Source organism: Ranitomeya imitator, chromosome 4, assembly GCF_032444005.1.
Source record: "Ranitomeya imitator isolate aRanImi1 chromosome 4, aRanImi1.pri, whole genome shotgun sequence".
Taxonomy (NCBI): domain Eukaryota; kingdom Metazoa; phylum Chordata; class Amphibia; order Anura; family Dendrobatidae; genus Ranitomeya; species Ranitomeya imitator.
The window spans coordinates 433,776,229-433,798,271 of NC_091285.1; the positions used below are offsets into that span (position 1 = coordinate 433,776,229).

Genomic DNA, 22,043 nt, shown 5'->3' on the forward strand with positions numbered 1-22,043 from the left:
CGCGAAGCTTTTGAGGCCATATCAGCTGTATTTTAAAAAGAACATTATTATGATAGAAGAAAAAGAAAATTTGCACATAATCTGCCTCTTTATTAATATCATTTTTATTACTATCAACATATTTCAGAAAGTGTTTGTCACAGGTAGAGAATGGCTATCTGTGACCAGGTTCAGCCTAATATCCATGAGTGCGCTCAAGATCCCAGCATTAGGGCTGACCATGATTTGGAGCGGACCACCTCTTTTCTTTTCTGAAGATGTGGGAATGAGGGGAGTATATTCTGTGAGGGCCACAATTCATGGCCTCCAGAGGGCATTTCAGGAGAGAACTGCATCCTAACTGCTCGTTACTCTCCGTCATTTTACACTCTTTTATATTGTTTCATTTATGTTTTCCATTCGGTTGTCTGATATGTTGGGGAATCTATCATAAAACCATATTTTTATAGATTTTATTGCTTTTAATTGTCTGGAATCTTGACTCACAGGAAGACACTATTACAGTGTGATTCTGAGGTGGTCATTGAACCATAGCGTTCTTTGAGGAGAGAGGGGATGCCGAGTACAGATAAGAGGATATAATATGTTTAGAGATCCATCAATGCTTTGCCATATATATACAGAGTGCCATCTTATCCTTAGCACAGGCCTGAATTATTCATCCCAGAGGCTCTAGAGAACAAACCTGGAACTCTAGACAATGATAACATATCCTCCAGAACATCCCCATCCCCCTACAGTCATTAACCCTGTGACTGCGAGTAATGGAAGTTAAATAATACACATAGCGCAGTAGTGTATATTGTAGTAATGACACAATTTAAGCCTGCACTGAAGCAAATGACTGTCAGGCCACTTTCATTAGTATTACACCCATCTGAAAGTGGCCTTGTTTAGGTTCTAGGAAGCACATTTATATTTAGTGTTTTATGTGATGCAATATTATTTTACTATTATTAATTTTAAGACATTAATTTGTTGCAATTTGTAACACCAACATATTTTGTCCGGTGCTGTGTACAGAACGCACTAGTATATCATCTCTATCATTGGCTCAAGATATAATTTTCCTCTCTCTCTATCTATATCACATAAACAGCCCAGAATGCATACAGAACAGGACAAATTTTTTATAGGAAGCCAATTACTTTTGAGGCACAGTAGGGTCCAAAGCAATAAAGTGAGTAGTTAAAATGATAGTGTTCACTTTAAGGGATTATACAATTTAGAAAGCAATAACTAAAAACGTAAATGATGTAAAACAAAAAGAAATATTACTCTCCTTTTTCTCCCCCTCCTAGACCAGAGCTGAACCTCTGGGGGATCTACTGTTCTCCGGTTACTAGCGGCCAACATGTGACCAATGCAACCAGTGCCCTTAGTGGTATGTTCCCACAACTGGCATCAGTGTTCAGCACTGAACATCGGTGAAGTATGTGGCATGTGACCGCTGTGGCCACTAATTGAGTGTAGTGGTCATGCTAATGGTCTAAATTTGTTTTCTCTGCTGAGAAGTGGATTAGAGACTGTTCATCTTATTGGACCACTATGACTTAGTAGTGTGTGTGACTCACATGAACATGTTTTGCACTTTGTTGCAGACGTAAATTTTGTGAATGTCCTGACCAGAACCAACAGCCTCAGGGAAATCAGTCCCATGTTATAGTCACTATCCCCCAACTATTAACCTTGGGTCTCTTGACCTGAACTTACAGCCTCCTATAGATTAGTCCATTTTACTGCCTGACCTCAGGTCTCCTGAACTAATAGCTTCATACACTTACCACGATTCATGATGCACAGATACATCAGAGAAATATAGCACAGCCAAGTAGCGTATAATACAGCCCACGTAGTATATAACACAGCCCACGTAGTATATAGCACAGCCACGTAGTATATTGCCCAGCCACGTAGTATATAGCACAGCCCACATAGTATATAGCACAGAGATGTATATAACACAGCCCATGCAGTATCTAACACAGCCCACATAGTATATAGCAATGTGAGCACCATATCCCTGTTAAAAAAAGAATTCAAATAAAAAATAGTTATATACTCACCTTCCGTCGGCCCCCGGATCCAGCCCAGGCATTTACCAATGCTCCTTGCCACGCTCCGGTCCCAAGAGTGCATTGCGGTCTCGCGAGATGATGACGTAGCGGTCTAGCGAGACCGCTACGTCATCATCTCGCGAGACCGCAATGCATGGACCGGACCATCGTGAGGAGCGGGAAAGGCCTGGGCTGGATCCGGGGGCCAACTGAAGGTGAGTATATAACTATTTTTTATTTTAATTCTTTTTTTAACAGGGATATGGTGCTCACATTGCTATATACTATGTGGGCTGTGTTAGATACTGCATGGGCTGTGTTATATACATCTCTGTGCTATATACTATGTGGGCTGTGCTATATACTATGTGGCTGGGCAATATACTACGTGGGCTGTGTTATATACTACGTGGGCTGTGTTATATACTACGTGGGCTGTGTTATATACTACGTGAGCTGTATTATACGCTACTTTGCTGTGCTATATTTCTCTGCTGTATCTGTGCATCATGAATCGTGGTATGTGTTAAAGAGGGGGGCCCACTGAGACTCTTTTGCCCGGGGCCTTCAAAAACCTGGAGCCGGCCCTGGCTTCACTGATTGGTCACGCCCGGCCGCGAACAAATCAGTGACAGTCGCAGTCCACCTGCGAATTGGCGCGGAATTTGAACCACACTTTGCTAATTGGCAAAACACTTATCATGTTTCCAGACAATGCCTTTAATATCATAATATTGTTTCAGATCTAAGTGAAGTTTCAACATATTTAGCATCAATTTACACTTGGAAACATAACAAACAAGTAAAATGGCAAAACCTTAAACAAATCTACAAACTATTAGGCAAAAGGAGAAAGAGCTCTGTCCATGAGAACTTACAATCTAAACAGTATTATGCTAAGAACTTCCTAATTGTGGCCACACTAGAACATTTTTTCCCAAACTGCAAAATTTAATGGAAAAAAAATAACAAAAGAAATATGAAAAAAAATCCTAGGCTATTTTGGCCTCAACATAATACAGTCAGATTTTCAAGTTTATATTACGGATGTAGTCAAGGATATATGCAGCTGACAGTCTGGGTCATTAGACCTGAGGCATAATAAATGATCTCGTGTTATTCTTACGTGAAACTGGCCTAAGGTTATTTTTTCAGGTTGAAGATGTCACATGGATTTGAACCCATGCCACCATGAAATGGAGAAGGTTTTCAAACTGAGCGCTAATTTGCCACTCAATTTTAATTTTGAAAACAAAAATTACAAACAAATAATGGGTAAAGAGCATCTCAGGGGCTCATAAAGACCCCAGATTTTCTTGTACGAGCTCTATCTGTGGTACAAGAAGATATTATATTCTACGGAGCTGTTCACGTGTGTGTGTGTGTGTATTTTTGCAAATGGAGTGGTCCACACAAAATCACATAGACATGTCCAATCTTGATCAGATTCTCAGATCAAAATGCATATACTGACTATGGCTCTCTCAACCTAAGCTGCCGCAGTCAGTCTGTGCCGTGCGGTCTGAGATCCACGGACATCTTCATGAACCCTAAAACTGGTGATAATTTTGCACTATGTGTCCATTAATGATCAAAACTGGCCATGGTTCTTGGCTGAATGCATTTCTGCTTGATATTTTCTTCACACATTAAGCGTTTTCCTGCCATGGAATTGGTGGCAGTGAATCTGATGCAAAAACTACGTGCTACTTGTTGCACATTTCACTCTTTAGATTTCACGGCATAAAAAGATTTCACCAGTAAAACCATCACATAAATTCAACACAAGCAAATTTGTTGCAGACATTTCTGCAACTGAAATCCATTAGAAGAAATCATTTCTGAATAACCTGTTAAATCGGCCTACAGCGCTGCACAAAAACTGCAACACGATTTTAATATTTCGGTCACTGTATTGCAATTAATTAAAGCCTGAGCTGGCAATGTGCATTATTTCCACAACACATACTGTAGGCCATGCTGTTGATTGAAACGTTACAGTAAATCTATAATCCACTGCAGATTATAGGGCACGTGCACACAATGGGTCTTCACAGCAGATTTTTCTATGTTGGCAGGTATAATGCTGTGTAAAATACGCACATTTTTAATGCATTTTTACCATTCATTTGAACTGGCAAAAACGTTGCATGCATAAACGCTGAATGAATTGACATACCACAGATTTGAATGAGAGCTTGAATGCTTCAAATCGGCAAGGAAAAATTAAGCAGCTTGTGCGTGAAGACACTGCGCTTTGCATTGATCCAGAAGTAGAGGGTATTTAGTGATATGTATCATAATCAGCTTGTTCTTATGTCCTTCACATAACAATGAAGTTATTTACAGTATGACACCTACCAAGTCCTTTTTGCATGTGTAGATGAGAGCAGGAAGGAACAAGAATACCTGAGAAGTTAGATTTCCATACTAAACAAAAGGCCAGCCAATCTCTAACACCCCTGGCTGGTGGGACCAGTTTATGGCTCTTTTGATGGTGTTAGGGTACCGTCACACAGTGAAATTTTGATCGCTACGACGGCACGATTCGTGACGTTCGAGCGATATATCCGTGACGTTCGAGCGATATCGCAATGTCTGACACGCTCCTGCGATCAGGGACCCCGCTGAGAATCGTACGTCGTAGCAGATCGTTTGAAACTTTCTTTCGTCGTCTAGTGTCCCGCTGTGGCGGCATGATCGCATGGTGTAACATATATCGTATACGATGTGCGCATAGTAACCAACGGCTTCTACATCGCACATACGTCATGAAATTATCGCTCCAGCGTCGTACATTGCAAAGTGTGACAGCAGTCTACGACGCTGGAGCGATACTGTTACGACGCTGGAGCGTCACGGATCGTGCCGTCGTAGCGATCAAAATTTCACTGTGTGACGGTACCCTTAGCTAAAATACCATTATTATTTTTAATGTAATTGTTACTGTTTGTATTTGATAAATGTCTAAACATGAGTGTCCAGGCCCTGTGACTTTACCTCCACATTTCAAAAGAAAGGTCCATACAGCCGTCTCCACCAAGACAATAGCGACCAATAATCCAATCAGGCTGAGAGTTTAGAATCTAGGCAGCCAAACAGATATCCTCAGCATGATAGCAAATGAGGGAGAATGGTATAAGAAAGGCCAGCTTTACATATATATATGGAGAGAGAGAGAAAGGGATGGTTATACATATGTATGATTAGCAGGTTTTGTAATGCTTGTTGATTTATGGAGGTATGTATTCCAGTAATATATGTAAAGTAATCTGTAATCATGCAATGATGTACCGTCCTTCAAACCACACATTTAAACTTTTATAACTTTACTAGATGGTGGCCCGATTCTAACGCATCGGGTATTCTAAAATATGCATGTCCACGTAGTATATTGCACAGCCCACGTAGTATATTGCACAGCCCACGTAGTATATTGCACAGCCCACGTAGTATATTGCCCAGCCACGTATTATACTGCCCAGCCACGTACTATATTGCCCAGTCACTTACTATATTGCCCAGCTACGTAGTATTACGTGGCTCCTCGAACTTCCTTTTTTGCATTATTACCTCCTATACAGGACTATGGTCCAATTTGCAAAATGTGGGAACTGCCTTAAAAGTGACTTCTCCTCCAGGGACCAAGTGAGGGACCACACCCTGTGCATCCCTGCACACCACCCTGTGAGCGCCCTGTGCAGACTACACAGGGTACCGCATGCGATTATACCTAGCCCCCCTCCTGCTCATCACTAACCACACGCAGTCAGTGAGTGCACAGAGGCCGCGGCGCAGCACTCACCCCCAGGGCCGGATAGTAGCCTCCTCCTGGAAATGCCATAGCTGCAGGCTGGAGAGAGAGATGAGGACTGGGTGCACTGCAGCTTCCGGTCCCAGGGTTGGTATGAGCGCAGGACCTGTGATGACGTCGCGGTCACATGACCGTGACGTCATGGAAGGTCCTTCTCTCATAGCATTCTTTGCACTGGAACCTGCCGCTTGCACTGCCGAGGACAGGACGCCACGTCGGAGGGTGAGAATAACGTGTTTTTTTTTTATTGTTATTTGTAACATTAGATCTTTTTACTATTGATGCTGCATACACAGCATCAATAGTAAAAACTTGGTCACACAGGGTTAATAGCGGCGGTAACGGAGTGAATTACCCGCGGCATAACGCGGTCCGTTACCACTGGCATTAACCCTGTGTGAGCGGTGACTGCGGGGAGTATGGAGCGGGCGCTGGACACTGACTGCAGGGGGAGTAGGGAGGGACTAATCGGACTGTGGCCGTCGCTGATTGGTCGCGGCAGCCATGACAGGCAGCTGGCGATACCAATCAGCGACTTGGATTTCCTTGACAGACAGAGGTCGCGACCAATAAATATCTGTGACAGACAGAAAGACAGACAGACAGACAGAAGTGGCCCTTAGACAATTATATAGTAGATGCTTTACTGCCTCCAACTCAGTAATATTTACAGAATTTGTCCTCTCCTCAACCCTGAATCTACTAAAATGTTAGTGTATGCCACCACCTTGACTACTGGAATGTCCTTCTCTGTTGCCTCCAAACTAACACTCTTGCATTTCTCAGGTCCATTCTTCTCCCCATTGCTTGATTAATCTACCTGTTCCCCTATACATACCTGAACCATAAGGCATAAAATGAGTTAATGGCTGGGAGCAGAGAAGTATCGCTCCCCCACTACTATTGTCCACATCAATAGGACCTACAGGAAAACTCCAAAATACACACAAGACAAGAGAACGGAGTACAAAAATCCCAAAACTCATAATATCTAAAAGCAATATTATTTTATTATTGTAGTAAAGCCAATGACAATAATTTAGCGATCAAAACATTGTAATAACACATATAAAACAGGAGAAATGTGGAGGAGAAAACTGTCGGTACGCTAGATGGTGTGGGAGAACCTAGTCATCCTAAGCAAGGTATATGCGGTAAATGCCGATAATAGAAACATAGGACGGAAAAGAATCTCTGTTCAAAGCAGAGTTGTAAAGCACATAAGTGTACAAGCATGTACCTCCATGTTAAATCCCAGTACAAATATACAATACCCAAGCTTACCCATGTAATAGGCGAATGGTTCTCCCATTTTTCTTTGAAAAAGCTGACTGCGAAACGTGCGTCAGGGGGCCACTGGTGGAACTGGGAGAACCATTCACCTATTATATGGGTAAGCTTGGGTAGTGTATATTTGTACTGGGATTTAACATGGAGGTACATGCTTGTACACTTATGTGCTTTACAACTTTGCTTTGAACAGAGATTCTTTTCCCTCCTATGTTTCTATTATCGGTAATTACCGTATATACAGTACCTTGCTTAGGATGACTAGGTTCTCCCACACGATCTAGCTTACCGACAGTTCCCCTATACGCATCCTCCCTGCAAATCCCTTCATTGGCTGTCAATTCTTCAGTAAATTTAGTTTAAACTATTAGCAATGACTTACAAAACTTTTCATAATCTGTTTGCTCCACACATCTCAAAACTAACCTCCTGATATCTTCCCACACATAATCCCCTATTCCAGACAAGACCTACTTCTCTCCTCCGTTCTCTAAAGGTATGTTTCCCGGTCAGGAAACGCTGCGGATTGGACACTGCGTACAGCCGCAGCATCAAGATGTTACAGCATAGTGGAAAGGATTTTATGAAATCCCATCTCCACTATGCGTTCAAAGACGCAGGTGGCAGACCTACGTAACCGGACATGCGGCGCGTCTTTATAAATAGCAGCATATCTATTTATCTTGCAGAGACGCTTAGTCTCCGCAAGATAAATTACACAGTCTAAAGGTACCTTCACACTGAACGATATCGCTAGCGATCCGTGACGTTGCAGCGTCCTGGCTAGCGATATCGTTCAGTTTGACACACAGCAGCGATCAGGATCCTGCTGTGATGTCGTTGGTCGGAGCTAGAAGGCCAGCACTTTCTTTCATCGCTGGACCTCCTGTAGACATCGCTGAATCGGCGTGTGTGATGCCGATTCAGCGATGTCTTTACTGGTAACCAGGGTAAACATCGGGTTACTAAGCGCAGGGCCGCGCTTAGTAACCCGATGTTTACCCTGGTTACCAGCGTAAAAGTTAAAAAAACAAACAAACACTTCATACTTACCTTCCGCTGTCTGTCCCTCGGCGCTCTGCTTCTCTGCCCTGTGTAAGCCCAGCGGCCGGAAAGCAGAGCGGTGACGTCACCGCTCTGCTTTCCGGCCGCTGTGCTTACACAGGGCAGAGAAGCAGAGCACCGAGGGACAGACAGCGGAAGGTAAGTATGAAGTGTTTTTTTTGTTTTTTTACTTTTACGCTGGTAACCAGGGTAAACATCGGGTTACTAAGTGCGGCCCTGCGCTTAGTAACCCGATGTTTACCCTGGTTACCGGCATCGTTGGTCGCTGGAGAGCTGTCTGTGTGACAGCTCTCCAGCGACCAAACAGCGACGCTGCAGCGATCCGGATCGTTGTCTGGATCGCTGCAGCGTCGCTCAGTGTGAAGGTACCTTAAGTATAGGATGCGGTGATTCCACATGTGTTCAATGAACACATGCTGAATCAGCGCACGTACAAAAGCCGACAGCGCTTTGGTCGGAGCTGTGTCCAAAGCGCTGCCATTACGGACTATGGAAACATACCCATAGGGTATGTTCCCACGGTCAGTAAACGCTGCGGGTTTGATACTGCGTATAGCCACAGTGTCAAACCCGCAGCGTCCAGATGTTACTGCATTTCAAGAAATCCCATCTCCACTATGCGCTAAAAGACGCCCGCTGCTCCTTGCATAAACAGACATGTGGCTCATCTTTCCAGACCGCAGCATGTCTATTTATGATGCAGAGACGCTCAGTCTCCACGGCATAAATTTCCCATAGACTATCATTAGATGTGGTAAAACCGCATCATCTTTATAGTCACATGCGTAGTAAGTGCGGAAACGCAGCTTACTACGCATGTGTACTAATTTAAATAATGTCTTACCTTGTTTCAGCTGGAAGTTTGCATCCACTGCAGTTCTCGCGATGAGCTGACCACGAGAACTGCCGTGCATGTGACTGCTGTGGTTATCTCTGGTCACTAGTAAAGTTCTCACTGTCAGCTGATCAGCTAATGTGAGAACTGCAGTATAGGTGACCGCCAGAGACCGAGTTACCTCTGGTGGTCATCTACAAGCTCTGCTGTGTCTGGATGCCAGGCTGGATGGTGGCATATTGCCACTGTTTAGCCAAGGGCATCCTGATGTAGCAGTGCTGGACTCGTCATGGGACAATCTATTATTGGACTACATCGGACAGGGAGTATTTGTTGGTTTATTTATTTATTTTTTTGCAGGAGATCCAGAGCGTTGGGGATTAGGCGATGCAGTAAATATGGTAAATTAAGATTATTAAAGGATTTTATTCTGACCGTGTCTTTATTTACCATATAACTATAGGATTAGTAATGGTTACATGTCTTATAGACGCTTCTCCATTACTAATCCATGGGCTTGATGTCATCAAACAATACAAAGGTGATATCAACCCCACAAATGTTACCCCACTTGCCACCGCTATAGTGCAAGTGGGAAGAGTCGGGTAAAGTGCCACAATTGGCACATCTTTGGATATGCCAATTGTGAGGCGACTGCGGGCTGCTATTTTTAGGCTGGTGAGGGCCAAAATCGATGGGCCTCGCCAGCCTGAGAATACCAGGCCGCAGCTGTCTGCTTTTTCCTTGGCTGTTTAACAAAAACAGGGGGACCCCACATCATTTTTTGTAGGGGATCCCACTATTTTTGCTAACCATCCAAACTAAGCAGACTGCTGCAGCCTGGTATTATCAGGCTGGTAAGGTTCATGGATATTGGATACTTACTAGCCTGAAATACCAGGCCACAGCTAGCTGTCTGCTTTATCTTTGGCTAGTTAACAAAAATAGGGGGACCCCACGTCATTTTTTTGGAGGGGATCCTACTTTTTTTGTTAACCATCCATGGTAAGCAGACTGCTGTGGCCTGGTATCATCAAGCTGGTAAGGCTCATGGATATTGGATCCTTACCAGCCTGAAATACCAGTCCCAGTAGTCTGCTTTTCTCTGGCTGGTTAACATATATAGGGGGACCCCACGCTATTTTTTTTTAAAATTATTATTTATTTATTAAAAAGGAGGGGACCTCTCTCAGTGCTTTCCTCCACTTCCTGTGTCGTGTATGTCTGGCTGTGTCACAAGATTCACTATTATTTAAATTAGTACACATGGGTAGTAAGCTGCGTTACCCCACTTAATACACGTGACTTGGAAGATAATGTGGTTTTACCTCATCTAATGATAGTGAATGGTAATTTGCGTAGCAGAGACAGAGCGTCTCCACTACATAAATTGACATGCCGCGGTCTGGAAAGATGCGCCGCATGTTCGTATCTGCGGGTGAGCCGCAGGCATTGGTGCACACATAGTGGGCATGGGATTTCTTGAAATCCCATCCACTATGCTGTTACAGCTGGATGCTGCGGGTTGGACACTGCAGATGTACACAGCGTCCAACCCGCAGAGTTTACTGACCGTGGGAACATATCCCAATATATCTGCAAACAGGAAATCACTTTTTGTTTCCGTCGCAGAAGCCAACTTTCAATTAGCTTTATTTCAAGTGACAAAAAAAACGCATGCAATGAAAAAAACGCATCAAAAACACATGCGGGAAAACACATCAAAAACGCAGGTGACCTGCCAGTGACTACAGATGCAGATTTGGTGCAGATTTCACCTGCAAATACTGAACCAATACTGAGCCATTCCTGACCGTGGAAACATACCCTTACATTCCTCGCCCAATCTCCCGTAAGATTTTTCAAGAGCATTCCCCTTTTTTCTGAAATTGAGTACCTCACCAAGTCAGATTGTCACTTATATTTAGAACCTTTAGACGTAACCTGAAAACTCATCTGGCATAAAACATCTTGAAATATCACAAATTATCTTTCAGAGCTTAGATTTGTGCAAAAATGTTGCAACTTGTAGCATTTTTACCCCAGTCCCTACCAGTTTCGTCAAAGTGAGGAGGGTGGGGAGTGGTGAGGTCCACCCAGCAAATAGATCAAAGTTTAATCCACTTTAGTAGCGTAATTTATGCGCCTCTATGTAAATTAGGTGCATCTCATTCCAGTGGTCCCTTCATTAATACTGGTGTGCAGAATGACAATCTTAATGAACCAGGCCCTTCAAATTTGGAAAAGAAACAAGTTTGTCTTAGCTTTTTACCTGGTGGTAGTGAAGAAGGTGGAGACAGCAACATGATTGGTGAAAGCCCAGCCCAACATAACATTTCAGCAAAAGAATCTGATACCAACTATACAGTGTGTTGCTTATGGTATGCCAGGTCAGACGGAAATTCCATATCTTCAGAAATGTGGAACGTACTATAGAATACTGGAGACTGTTCTTCCCGTTTAGGTCACCAGTGAAAATGCCAATAAGAGCTCTAGTGACTACTTCATAGTTACATAGGTAGACTGGTGTAAAAAACTTATCTTGATGAATCGGGGCCCCAGTATGTAACTAAAGCATCACAGTTTGCAAAAAAAATATGCCCAAGTCATCAAGACTGGCATTTTGCACACGAATTTTGATACAGGCTGTGCTAGATTAAGAGGTGCCAAATTCAAACCATTTTATGCCAGAATTCTGCCAAAAACTGTTTAATGAATTATCCCCCAAATTTTGATACAACAATTTTCTTTTATTGTGAGACCGTGTTCATGCACATTCCAGTGAACCATGTACGCTCCATCAGCAAGCTGCTGGAATATGATGAGGCATTATTTGGCCAGTTCATTTAACTCCGATTATGCTGAAGCAGCCCATTCAGAGTGTTCTGAGTGATATCATCTCAGGTTGTGCTGCTGTGATTAACACTGCTGCTTCTAAGGTCACTGGGCGCTCTGGTTGCACTGCATGCATTTCATTTCTCGGTTTTTGGAAAGGCAGATCGCAAAGAGAAGGGGATTTGGAAGGAAATAAGCAATAAATCTAAATTTTCATCATTCAGAAATTCTTCCTGTCTGATGCAGTCACAGTGCAGTCTGCCTTCGTGCCTTGTCCTTAAATGCACTGTATGCATCTCTGATAAACTTCTTTCTGATTACCGTAGGTTAAAAGACATGACACATGAAGTATTTTACATGGGATTACAAGCAAAAACAAATCTATACCTACACAGTTAAGTACTAAGCTTTGGGGTCTTGACACTTGACATTACTAGCCAGAGTTCAACACATGCAGGCTTGGACTGGCCCACAGGAGAACAGGAGAATCCTCCAGTGGGACCCTGTGCAAGAGTGGGCCACCACCCTCTTATATGAGCAGTACTTGGCACAATATACTTGAATCACTATATACAGACAGAGGCAGCACCTTATTCATTTACCAATCCACCCAGTTCATTGCTATATACATTTGTGATTGAGGATAATGTCACATGTGCATGTAGCCGAAAAGTTGGGCCCTGGATTTCGTTACTGGTGGGCCCTTGGAACCCCAGTCCCACAGTGAACACAGGACTGTGGAGTCAGTAAACCAAACCACCGACTCAGACTTCTCAATATTTCTGACTTCCGACTCCACAACTCCAATCCCACAGCTTGGCCTCACTACTGAGCATGTACATAAAGTGCAGCACAGATTCATCTCAACTAAAAGCCGAGATCCTTAGATCAGGAACAGACTTTATAGGACATTTCATAACTTTCCCAAATTATGAAATCATTTACCGCATATACTGCATTGTACTACTGTACCCAATTTATTATAGATTTTAGAAGTTGAAGTCGTTCCATTTTATCCACCAAAATGGACACAGACTCCACGACCCCATCTCTGTCTGTAGCCCTGGACCAACACTATAAACAACATTCGCTGAAACTAATTTATTCTAAAACAGGCTTAAAGGGATTTTGCAGTTTAATGGACCCCATACATATTAGACTAATGACAACCGAACCCACCAAAATGGTTGGTCTCAGTCGAAGGTCTAACGTTTAATGGGGTCTCCCAACTGTCCCCCCACATATGATGTTAGAAAGATAAATAATTATTCTTTACGAGATAAGTTGCAGGTTGGGGAATATGATAGTGGCTGACTGGTAGAGAACACATGAGTACTCAGCAGAAAAAAAAACTGCAAAAATGACCTTTGCACATGCTCATTAGACACTTCAATACAAAACTTAAGACTATTCAATCCTGACCCTATCAATGTACATGTGTTATTTCTTGAAACAGGAAGCTAGAGCTGGGTCCTGATTCATCAAAGCAATTTCGCCAGAATGCTGGCATAAATTGCTTTGAGAGGTCACAATATGTTTGTGCAATTACAAGTTATTGAAAATTTTGCGACTTTTGCAGTTTTCACACTAGGGGCTGGGGCATGAGCCACAGCTTGTCTAATACATGACAAACTGTGGTATTCCTTACACCAGAAATCTTAATCCAGTTCTAGACTGAAGACTTTTGACTTTGGCAGCCCATGCTACTTGTCAGACACCTCTGATTCATTAAGAGGCTTGCAACTCTTAAAGGAAACCTGCCAGCAGGATTGTGCTCAGTATACTACACACACTGGAAGGATGGCGCAGTTATTCTGATTAAAATAATACCTTGGTTGATGAGTTCCATCTTGTGGTTGTTACTTAATCTTTACTTTCAGTTTTGAGTTAATGATATCCTTGTGTTTCGGGGCGGGTCTGTGGGGGGTCCTCATGTGGTGCTCCACTTAGCTATTCATCTGTATGGCTTCTGCCAGGTCACTGATCACTCAGTGACCTGCCCCCTATTTTATATAATGAGTATACTATATTTTGAAAAAAAAACAACTTCAGCAGGCAGGAGCTGGCATCTGACATTTTAAATTTTATAGCGAGGATGCAGGAGAGGTTTTCTTCTGATGATTTTTCCATAAAGGCCATATTTGTGCAGGTGTCTCTGAATAGTAGAACAATGTACCACAACTCCAGAGTCTGCTAAATCTTTGTGAAGGTCTTTTGCAGTCAAGTGGGGGGTTCTGATTTGCCTCTCTAGCAATCCTACCAGCAGCTCTCACTGAAATTTTGCTTGGTCTTCCAGACCTTATCTTGCCCTTCACTGTTCCTGTAAACTGCTATTTCTTAATTACATTTTGAACTTAGGAAAGGGCAACTTTAAAACACTTTGCTATCTTCTTATAGCCTTCTCCTGCTTTGTAGTTCTCCACCATTTTCAGTTTCAAGAGTTCTAGGCAGCTGCTTAAAAGAACCCATGGCTGATGTTTTTTGGCACAAGGTTAGAGAAGGCTGGGTTTTTATACAGCTGGGAAATTTGCATCACCTGGACTTTCCTAATGATGATAGTGAACAAACTATAACATTAACAGGCTAATTAATTAATTATACACTCTAAATTGTGGTATTTTCTCTTCTTCCGGGGCACATCATATTCACTTCCTTTTATTAACACCACTGCATTTTTTTAAGCAAAGATGCAGCAAATCCACAATCAAGTTTATAATTGTGTTTTATGGTGTTTTTCATCAGCCTTCATTAAAGTCAATGGATGAAAAAACACTGCAAAAACGCTTGACATGCCGCAGATTCGAATCTGCACCAAATCTGCAAGTCATAAACAAAGTGTGCATGAGACTTCAGGATTCTCCTTCACTTTGATGGCATCAGGAATCTCTTAAGGTTTTGTATCAAATGTGCTCATCAAAAAGCAACATGTGCACACAGCCTAAGGCCGGTTTCACACGTCCAGATATTTCCGGTACTGGAAAAATCGGTACCAAGATATCCGTGTCCGTGTGCTCATGTGGTACATCTGTATGCCTCATCAGGACCACATGGACAGCGCCGGGAAGCAGCGCTACAGTAAACGCTGTCCCCCTGCTTGTGGTGCTGAAGCCGGCTGTCATCCCTTCTCCCCTGCTCGGGCGAAAGCAGCGAGAGCAGGGGAGAAGGGATGAAGAGAAAAACAGACGTGGGGTCCCCCCCTATATTTATACAAACCCGGCAAAACTCACAGGTGCGGGCTGCTATTCTCAGGCTGGTAAAGGGCCATGGCTATGGGCCCCCAGCCTTAAAAAAGCAGCCCGCAGCTGCCCAGAAAAAGCACATCTATTAGATGCGCCAATTCTTGAGCTTTGCCTGGTTCTTCCCACTACCCTGTGGCTTTGGCATATGGGGTAATAAGGGGTTAATGTCACCTTGCTATTGTAAGGTGACATTAAGCCGGCTTAGTAATGGGGAGGTGTCAATAAGACACCTATCAATTACTAATCCTACAGTTGTGTAAGAGTTAATAAAACACACACACTAAGAAAAAAGTATTTTAATGAAAGAATCAAACACACGTTTTTTATATCTTTATTACTCCGGCGGCATGAACTCATATGAACCCTGTAGCGTGGGAAAATATACAGAAACTTTCCAATGCTGCAGAGTTCATGCCGCCAGGGGGCGCAGCTTCGGTGACGGCACCGCTAATCACCAAAGCTCCGCCCCCTGTATTTCATTCATTCCCCAGTCATTTACAGCTGGGAATGGCTGCATTAGCAGTGCTCCCGATTGTAAATGTAAATGCCCCCAGATATGGATTACTGCGTGGGACTGACTGTACGCTGGACAGGTATGGTATATTGTTGCTTTTCTATTTTTTAATTTTTTACAGCAGAACGAGGGCTTCGCTTGGATTGAGCGAGCAATAAAGATATTAAAAACCTGTGTGTTTGATTCTTTCATTAAAATACTTTTTTCTTAGTGAGTGTGTCTTATTAACTATTTCACAACTGTGGGATTAGTAATGGATAGGTGTCTTATTGACACCTCTCCATTACTAAGCTGGCTTAACCCCTTTCTGCCATTGGACGAAATAGTACGTCCGATGGCAGAACCCCCGCTTTGATGCAGGCTTCGGCGGCGAGCCCACATCAAAGCCAGGACGTGTCAGCTGTTTTCAACTGCTGACATGTGCCTGCAATAGGCGCGGGTGGAATCGCGACCCAACCGCACCTATTAACTAGTTAAATGTTGCTGTCAAACTGACAGTGACATTTAAAGGGACACTGTCACCTGAATTTGGAGGGAACAATCTTCAGCCATGGAGGCGGGGTTTTTGGGTTTTTGATTCACCCTTTCCTTACCCGCTGGCTGCATGCTGGCTGCAATATTGGATTGAAGTTCATTCTCTGTCCTCCGTAGTACATGCCTGCACAAGGCAATCAGCTTCTAGCCTCCCATGGAGGCTATTGAAGCAAGGCAAAAATTTTAAAAAATGTGATTAAAAATATGAAAAAAATAGAAAAATATAAAAGTTCAAATCACCCCCCTTTCGCCCCATTCAATATAAAACAATTAAAAAAATCAAACATACAAGTATTTGGTATCGCCACGTTCAGAATCACCCGATCTATCAATAAAAAAAAAAGAATTAACCTGATTGCTAAAAGGCGTAGCGAGAAAAAAATTTAAAATGCCAGAATTACGTTTTTTTGGGTCGCTGCGATAATGGGCGATCAAAAGTCGGTATGTACATCGAAATGGTATAATTATAAACATCAGTTTATAGGCATAGGCAGCATCAATAGTAAAAAGTTGGTCACACTTAGAGGGTTAATGGCAGCGTTAACGGACTGCGTTACTCCCGCGTTATGCCGCGACCAATCAGCGACGCGGGATTTCCGGGACAGACAGAAGTGCACCTTAGACAATTATATATATATATATATATATATATATATATAGATATGTTTTACTATGAATGAGAAAATGTTTGTCTTATTAGCTGTCATGTTTGTTCTGTACTTTCACAACGCAGCTTTAGCGGAAGCACCAACTATAAATAACACAATTTGTATATGACTCTGCTGCAATTGAATTTTTTGAAAATTAATGCAAAACTTTTTAATTTTCTCTTTCAGGACTGTACTTTTTTCACACGTAAAGAGATTCTCCGGTAAGTACTGATCATGCATATACAGAGAAATTAAAGGGCTTGGGAGCAAGACTGGGCTTCACTAGCCTGACAGCATCTCTATATATGCTACATCTTTTTAAAATTAAATGGTTTTAATGTTTTCAGAAAACTCTCGGGCCCAGGCTGCAGTCTGTTTAAAAAAAAAAACCCTTTGCTTTACTCGCCCTCCCCAGCTCCAGCACAGTCTCCACCACCCCTCACGGTGTCTGTTAAGTTTCGCAGGGTCAATTTCTGACAGCGGCATTTAACTCGCGCTTACCAGAAGCGCGTCATAAATCCCACCCATCAGTGCCCCCCCCCCGTCACATGGTCACGGGTCACCAATGGGTCGGCATGACCACCAGAGGTCTGAAGCAGACCTCTGTGGTTGTCATTGCCAGATTGCTATGAGCGCCACCAATGGTCGGCGCTCATAGCAAGTGAGCATTTCTGCTCCACACAGGTGATCTGATCATCGCCTATGTGTAGCATGCAAAAAGTAAAAAAAAAGTTTTTAAAAATATAACAAAATAAAAAAGATTAAAGTTCAAATCAAATCACCCTTTCCTTTTGCCTGATTCAAAATAAAGCAATAAAAAAATCTAATATACACATTTGGTATCGCCGCTTTCAGAATCACCTTATCTATCAGTATAAAGAAAAATTAACCCAATCACTAAAAGGTGTAATGAGAAAAAATTCCATACGTCAGAGATAACTTTTTTTTTTGGTCGCCGCTATATTCCAATAAAATGCAACAACGGGTGATCAAAAGATCATATCTACACCAAAATGGTATCAATAAAAATGTCAGCTCGGTGCTCAAAAAATAAGCCCTCACCCAACCCGAGATCATGATAAATGGAGACACTACAGGTCTCACTAAATTGCGCCATTTTATTTTTTTTAACCAAATTTTTTTTTTTTTTTCACCACTTACATAAAAAAGAACCTAGACCTGTTTCGTGTCTGTGAACTCGTAATGACCTGGAGAATCATAATGGCAGGTCAGATTTAGCATTTAGTGAACATAGTAAAAAAAAAAAAAAAAAAAAAAGAAAACACTGTGGAATTGCACTTTTTTTGCAATTTCGCCGCACTTGGATTTTTTTTTTCCTGCTTTCCAGTACACAATATGTTAAAATGTTGATGTCAGTTTCACAAAAAATCAAGCCCTCACATGGCCATGTTGACAAAAAAATAAAAAAGTTATGGCTCTGGGAAGAAGGGGAGCAAAAAACGAAAACACAAAAACAAATACCTGTGGTCGTGAAGGGGTTATAGAGAACCTGTGACTTGATTCATATTGCTCAACAGCATGAATCAAAACCTGGCGGCATGATTGCAACTAGGTGTGTCTCTCTCCGAAATGCTCCAGCCTTTCAGAGCAAACATTGTTTGAAGACCCAGCCGGAGACTGTAGTGCGAGATGTGACTAGTCCAGTGCAGCCCTCAGCAAGCTTCTTCCCTCACTGCTTCAGTTTCTGACTATTGCTTTGTACACATAAGGGAAAGACCTGTCAATCAACCTTGCTAGACTAGTCAGGTCTCTCCATAAAACCCCAGTTGATGCTTCAAACTTTGTTTCCTTTAAAGCACTGTTGTATTTCAGATTATAACAAACCTGGCTGCAATTGTGCAGATAGAGTTTGATTCATGCTGAGAAAGAGCGATTCAGGTCCACAGAATAACATTTTCTTTATAAGTGAACCATTTTAATTCCAGTGTTGAGGGTAGGCGTAAATCACCTGGCCGATCATCTGAATATGGTCATGGACTTTATAACCATGCTATTGATGACATTTTAACCCTCACCAATGGAATTGAATTTATTCACTAATAAAGCAAATTGTCTCTTCAGAGAGGAAGAAGACTAGAACTCTAGTGCCACCTATTGGAAGTAGCAATCCTAACAGTCAATGTCGACCCTTTAACGAGCCTTGTCACATGACTTAGGTCAGACGCCTCTCAGTCAGCCAAACCAGATCTCCACTTTGCACTGACGAGGGGCAGTACTCCCGAAACACAGTGTCTGCAAGTTGAGATTCTGGTTTGGCTATTATCCTAAGTCATGTGACAAGGCTCGTTGAAGGGTCAACATTGACTGTTAGGATTGCTACTTCCAATAGGCGGCACTAGAGTTCTAGTCTTCTTCCTCTCTGAAGAGACAATTTGCATATTTCCTAGAGGAGCATTGCGGCTTTAAGTCTCCTCACCTCGACATGCTTATCATGTCATTCTCTGCAAGGAGAAACGATACTTCTTGGATTCACTAATAAAGAAAATGTTTACTCTGTGGACCTGGATCCTTCTTTCTGTGATGCTTACTACTTACTACGGCGTTCAAGGAAAGACATATGAGCTGATTTTTTTCCTTTTCTGTTTTTTGATTCATGCTGTCCATGGATTGTCTATGGATCAACTGGCAGGTTCCCTTTAAGTCCTGTCATTTGTGAGGTGGGGCCTTTCTGGATCAGCCATGTTTTTCAGCTTATCCCACAGATTTTCAATCAGCTTGATATGATATCTGAGGAATTCAGTGGCTGGTTTAACACCCATAGTTCTTTGGCATGCTCCTGAAACCACTCCTGAACAAGTTTAGTAGTATGGCAGTGGTATGACGCTGCTGAAAGTACCTATATCCTATTAGTACCTGATCGTAACAATGTTTAGGGAGGAAGTATGTGCTAAAGTATCATCCACATGTAAACCGTGACCCAATGTTTCCCAGCAGAACATTGCCCAGAACATTACACTGCCTCCATTGGCTTGCCTGCTTCCCATACTGCATCTTGGTACCAACTGTTTCCTAATTACGCAATTACAATCATTGGATCAGGCCGCCATCTACCAATGTTGAACAATCCAATTGTGATTCTCAGTAATTTGTTCTATCGTAGGATAATACCCGATGAGCTAGCCATTGCCCCCATGGACACCAATAGGCCTGTATGATCCCTGACTGTCACCAATTCAACTGTTGTCCTTCCTTGATATTCTTTATATTGCAGACCCTGGTAGAGCCCAACAATTATTTTATTATACCCCAATAGAACCTAATGTTTTGATGATGCTCAGACCCAGTTGTCTATCCATCACAATGTGCTTTTGTCAAAGTCATTCATACCCTTACAATTGCCTATTTTCCCTGGTTCTAGTACACCAATTTGAAAAATTGAGTGCTATGATCTAGCTGCTAGATCTGCAACATGTAAGATTTATCCAAGGACACTTTCAAACCTGGTGGTGGATGACAGTGAGATTTATGGCCAAGGATTCTGTGTTATTGACATCTTCTGGATGTGACACTGGTTACGGTGACATCTGACACAGGCCCATTATGTGAGATACATAGACCTGTTAGGGTGATACATAGGGACACGCTGTAGCTCGTTGCTTGTTCCGCCATGTACACTGGCATTAGCGTTCTGGGATTATGCTAAGCACTTAAAAATGACTTTGAAATGACATCTGAATATGCTTTACCATGTTACAGAAGATGTTTATGGGTTTCTTGCAGGTTACACGCAAGGTTTTATGACTTGGCTCCTAATATTGTCCCAATGGATTACACAGATGACCCTGATGTCAAACTACCCATGCAACTTATTATTAATATGCCGGAACTAATGGTGAGATTTAGCTGCTGAATCATGAATGAATGGCACAGAATGGAGGAAATAATGCCGATGTGTTTCTCAAGGTTTTATTACTGAAAAGTTTCATAAACTAATGGAAAAATCCAAAAAATGCATCCGTGACTGTGACAGACTGTCACAGATTTGTCAGCATGTTTTACATAGTATTACCATAAAGGGTCTCCTTGTAAAGGTTTTGTCATGCTAATTATATTCTCTATAGATATTTAGCACTTCAGCTTAAAGGGGTTGTCCACGATAGGTGATAACTTGCTGATCGGTGGGATGCTATTGATGAGCGAATGTACTCGTTACTCGGATTTTCTGAGCATGTTCGGGTGATCTCCCGAGTATTTTGGCGTGCTCGGAGATTATGTTTGTGCATGAATTGGGGCTGTTAGACAGCCTGAATACATCTGGGGGTTGCCTGTTTGTAAAGGAATCCCCACATGTATTCAGGCTGTCTAGCAGCCACAAATCATTCAGCTGCGGCGACTCAAACATAATCTCCGAGCACGCCGAAATACTCGGAGATCACCCGAACATGCTCGGGAAACCCGAGTAACGAGCACGCTCGCTCATCACTTGTGGGAGACCTTCTACTGTAGGAAGAATGGGGATCTTCTCTCCCAGTTAGAATGGAGCTGCAGTGCATGTGCTTGACCACTGCTCCATTCGTTTCCTATGGAACTTCTGAGTTCTGTCCTTATCTTTTTCCAGCAGTCCCATAGAGAATGAATGTAGCATCCAACTGGCCGTTCTATCTGGTATCGGGGATAAAAGTTCCCCATCAAGAATAAAAATTTCCCGCTCAGTGCAAGTCCCAGCAGTCGGACCACAAGGATCAGCAAGTTGTCATCTATCCCATGGATAGGCGAAAACTTATTTTCAATGAACAAACCTTTTATGCAGTAAATATTGACGAGAGGAAAGCCACACGGTAACTTATTAACTTACGTAAGCATTTCCACTATGACAAAAATCGTCTGAAATGTCAAATTTAATCAGGCAGAAAAAGAGACTGGAAGGAAAAATGTTATTGACAAGGAGAGTTTTATCCCTTGTTTGACTATGTAAGTGACGGAAAGACAAATGTCACACGTTGATAGATATATATGCATTTAGGAATCACTCAGGTGACACATGGGGAGCAGCACGTAGGACCATAAATACCAGCACTCCACCTGTGGCACTTCATGCTGCAAAACTAATAATGGTTCCTGGAAAATTATCATGGACCACTGCAAAGTACATGATGAAGAGGTGAACACACAGCAGCAACTTGCACTTTAGCTTATGAAATCATGTCCTTTTATATAAAACTTACAACATATAGCATTTTTAACATATA

General features: G+C 42.4%; 1 protein-coding gene across 1 annotated transcript in view; it reads left to right on the top strand.

Annotated features, from left to right (window-relative positions):
- The window catches only part of CIB2 (calcium and integrin binding family member 2), a 28,265-nt gene that overhangs the window by 1,318 nt on the left and 4,904 nt on the right, over positions 1-22,043 (top strand). The window contains exons 2-3 of the mRNA XM_069765567.1: positions 17,020-17,054; positions 20,575-20,686. Coding sequence (XP_069621668.1) covers positions 17,020-17,054; positions 20,575-20,686 — 147 coding nt within the window. The remainder of the gene's footprint in view (positions 1-17,019; positions 17,055-20,574; positions 20,687-22,043) is intronic.